The 4217-nt window shown below is 42.5% G+C and overlaps 1 protein-coding gene across 1 annotated transcript in view; it reads right to left on the reverse strand.

The window, feature by feature from the left end:
• Window positions 1-286: 286 nt before the first annotated feature.
• LOC109464869 overlaps window positions 287-4217 on the reverse strand; it is a 7878-nt gene continuing 3947 nt past the window's right edge. The window contains exons 2-5 of the mRNA XM_019761959.1: window positions 3467-3580; window positions 2136-2271; window positions 1337-1481; window positions 287-670 (exon numbers count right to left, since the gene is read on the reverse strand). Of these exons, the coding sequence (XP_019617518.1) occupies window positions 287-670; window positions 1337-1481; window positions 2136-2271; window positions 3467-3580 (779 nt within the window). The remainder of the gene's footprint in view (window positions 671-1336; window positions 1482-2135; window positions 2272-3466; window positions 3581-4217) is intronic.

Raw genomic sequence — 4217 nt, forward strand, 5'->3', positions numbered from 1 at the left:
ACAAGACACACATTTGGGCATAAACGAAATTACAATATCAAGAATCAGCATAGATTAGAATATATCAACCTATTAGTAATATCTATCAGTCCATTTACTACTTTGTACAGTTCATGCGGTTCCTAGCCACCAGAATGTTCTCGTGTCTGGGGCCATGTCTCCGGGTCGACTGGTGCTTCTGCTGTACATGTGTGAGTAGGTGGGCCTGACACATGTTCTTAAATACACTAACGCTACGGGCCTGTTTAACAGGCTGAGGCAGCTGGTTCCACAGCCGAGACGCATGTTAGAAGCCTCCTCCACCACCCCCATCCCCACCACTACTACCACCACTATCGCCCCAGCCTCCACCTCCACCCCATGAGCTTGTGCGGTTATAGTGGTCATGAAAACTGGACTGGCCTCCTCCTCTACACTTACACCCGGTACGACATATGAAACAAGTCACACAGACCGCACAGAGTCCCACAACGCTGAACATACAACCGATGACTACAGCTGTTACCGAAGAGCTGCCACCAGTCAGAACCTTCTTGTATCTTGTGACCATCTCCTTCAGTCCTTCCGCCCACCTCCCAGCCGTGAAGTACTCACGGGTTTCCACGTAAATGTTGTCTACGATTTCGTCGGTGAGTTTTTCCCTGGCGGTAGCACCTGTTGCTGTGTAGATCTGGGGAAAAGAAGAACGACTTTAAAAGAAGGAGTTAAACTAGTAATCACGACGAAATTCCAGCTCAGACCTAGAGAAGCTGTTGTTGTTGTTGTTTTCCTTGTTAACGTCTATTATGTCGCTAGAAGCTTTCGGGTGGCATCCACCATCTTTCTTCCGCTCGTTAGAGGGGTCACGTGACCTAGGTGTCAAAGGACGAGGAAGTTTTAGATCGTAGGGAGCCTGTGCCCCCCCCCCCCAAGATGATGGAACCAAATAGAATATGATATTGGATGGTCCCTCAAGTTTGCTGAACAAAAGGCTATTAAAGGAAGGACCGTGCTGCCTGGTGGGAAAAATGAGTTCTGGCCTAAGCATTTAGGCACTACTTAGGCAGGTATTCTGATTGCTTCTGGGTTTAGTATTCTGCGGAAGTATTGTTTTGGGTGGCAACACGGTGTGTGTGTGTGTGTGTGTGTGTGTGTGTGTGTGTGTGTGTGTGTGTGTGTGTGTGTGTGTGTGTGTGTGTGTGTCGATTCCGGACAGATTCGGTTGTCAACATTAACGATGACCACAGGTACGAGTAAAGGTCTCAGAATCAGCATTCTTGCCAATTTTGCCATCTCTTGAAAATGAACACCGAACTTTGGAACACTTAAATCTGTGACTGAAACCATTGGACGTTACCATGGCAACCGGATCACGTGTCCACCTCACCTGTCTGTCTTCCGTAGAGACCAGGATGACCACGCCCTCGTCACATCTCCCATAATCCCATGCGATCCCGCGCAGGTACATGGCGAAGCCCTGAGCCCTCACTTGTGGCGACGAACTGTAAACAATGACAGGAAACACATAAAACAAACAAACAAATAAATAAACATCACATTAGCAGCCACTGACTGTTATTGTTAAATTAACCGTATGTATTATCTTCCATGGTTTACAAAAGAGAAGTCAAACCCTTCAGACATAGGTTTAGACAAAGCAATAGTTTCAGACATTTACCTTTCATTATGTACGTTTTGAAACTATTTTATACTCTGTTTCAACGTTCTTAACAGTTCTTTTATGTTTGTATCTTGCAAGTAGCCTTCGGGCATAGGTTTGCAATAAACTTCTTTTATTATCTTGTAAGTAGTACTGGTTCAATCTTACAATATACTTTTATGTACCAAATATGTTATACACCACTTTAACGTAGTATTAACCCTTGTCCTGCTGGCAATTTTGACACAATATTTTCAAATAATTTGATGTCTTAAACAGCTCATAGACCCTTGACTTTTTTTGCCCTGCGGTGGCGTAGTTACTTCCGCATTTGTTGAGTTTCGCTGCGGTGTGATGCGTTGCACGAGAAATACTCCCAAATTGTACATAATTATACAGGGTTCTATATAGATGGTACTGTATGTGCAACCCATGTATATATATATATATGGGTCCCGCAGGACAAGGGTTTTTTTAAGTTGCTTTTTTTACTTACGCTCCAGAGCCAGTTGTTGCCATCCTCTTCATGAGTGCCACTGCGATGTTGTAACCGTCGTTCTTCCCAGGACAGGAGTCACAGGGACAGGGAGTGTCCCTTACAGTGGTGATCAGCTCTACATCCAGGAGGTCAGCTGAAAATTCGTGTGTTAATTCGTGAATACTTCGACGACGGTTAGACACCTAGGTAATAAGATACGCTTATGCTCGAGCTCTGAAACAACAGGAGCTTCTTTCACTATTATCATCATCCTTATCTTGACTTGTCTAATTAGCTATATATTAAACTCTTGTTCCTTTTTGGACTTTAAAAAAATTGTCTTCACTTATTTGCATATCAATGAATAGTTCGTGCTTATAAACCTGCATTTCTCCTTTTGTCCTTTTGTATCTTAGAATCACTGACGAGATGTGGTGTATACTACCTGAAACGTCTGACCATTTCCAAAATCATATCCAGTTGCTTGAGTAGCTGTTTTTTGGCGTAATCCGTGAATACTTTCTTTCATCAGGTTGGTAAGACACTGAGTAAAGAGGCTCTTTTACACAACCAAGTCCGAAACCCGTAATATGCTCAGTATTGTGCATAGCAGTTCGGCAGAATGCTTAACATCCTGTTTGCAGATTCCGAATGTTGTGTCGGAAAACATATCGTCTTATGATGCAACACTCTGATGCAACATTGACCAAACATTTAAAAAAAAACTGGTTTCGAGCAGGCACTCTATGCTGAGTACAACTTTCGACATTCAAAAGTGGATATCTAGGTCATTGGGCTGAAAAGATCAGCTGAATGTTGAAATATGAGCTCTCGAAATATTTTATTGAAACATAATACGGCAATGCATGTTCATCTGTGTTGGTACAAATCATTATGAAATAAAGACTAAGCTTTAACCTCCAACACTTAGATACAGAGGATGGGACTTACCAATAAGGTAAGTCCCAATTCTGTATCTAAGTGTTGGAAGTTAAAGCTTAGTCTTTATTTCATAATAATACGGCAATCTTGCCACCCGACTAGTGGACCCCCTACATTGGCAGGGGGGTCTCGGCGTGTAGTTGTCAGTCGCAGTCACTTAAGCCTCGGTCACAACCCGCCGTACGCGTAACTGCGTGGTAATATACGTGCAAAAACGTGGGCAAATTTTGGGGATCCGTACGTGGTGTCAATTCAGTCCTTCCCCACGTTTTCAGAAAAACGTAGCAGACATGGCCTCAAAAAAAAAAAACGTGCGGACAAAAAGCACGTACGGCGGGTTGTGACCGAGGCTTTAGTCCGTGTCCTTTCATTTTGTATTTATCTTTGTGTTTCTGAATAATCACTACCTTCTGACGATGTGAGTATCCCATCCGGGTCGCAAACGAAGCTGGCTGTCCAGTTGACCCTCCCACACAAGTCCGGCAGCCTGATGGGGTCTGGGTAGTCCTCCGGTGCCCACCCTTTTTTTTATTGAAACATATTCAATTTATTCAGTCAGACAAAATCATACAAATGCAGGGAATGCTGTTGCACCCCTGGACTGTGTAATCGATTTTTATAAACAATTGGTTAAAAAAAAAACAAGACTAGTAAACAGAAACACACTTTATGCAAATACATGTATGTACAAACACCATTCACTCTACAACAGGAAAGAGCAGACATGGGTTTTCAGCCATTAAGCCATTCTCACTGTCATTGTAAAGTCTTACTGCACAATGTAAAACGACTTTTTCAAGCGTAGCTTTAGGCAAAGTGTTGCTGTTCCTGAGCTGTCTGCCTGTAGTAGTCAGGACAATAGGTCGTGGCGACACACTCAAGGTACACTTATATTCATGTCGCCACCAGACAATAATATACGTAATACATAAGACAAGCAAAGCACGAATTAACATATAGAATTAAATACAATAATAATTAATCAATGAACAAGTGAAGCAAATGTATAGGACTGATCAAGATCTTACCACAAAAAAAAAACGATTGGATTCTAACAAAAATGTCTGTACATGCAACATCTGTGTCCATAATATCACCAGGGTCCATAATATCGCCACCTTGAGAAATAGTGTGCTTTAAGATATTTTTACTGCAACA

This window comes from Branchiostoma belcheri, unplaced genomic scaffold (genome assembly GCF_001625305.1).
Source record: "Branchiostoma belcheri isolate BF01 breed outbred unplaced genomic scaffold, Haploidv18h27 scaffold142, whole genome shotgun sequence".
Classification (NCBI taxonomy): Eukaryota; Metazoa; Chordata; class Leptocardii; order Amphioxiformes; family Branchiostomatidae; genus Branchiostoma; species Branchiostoma belcheri.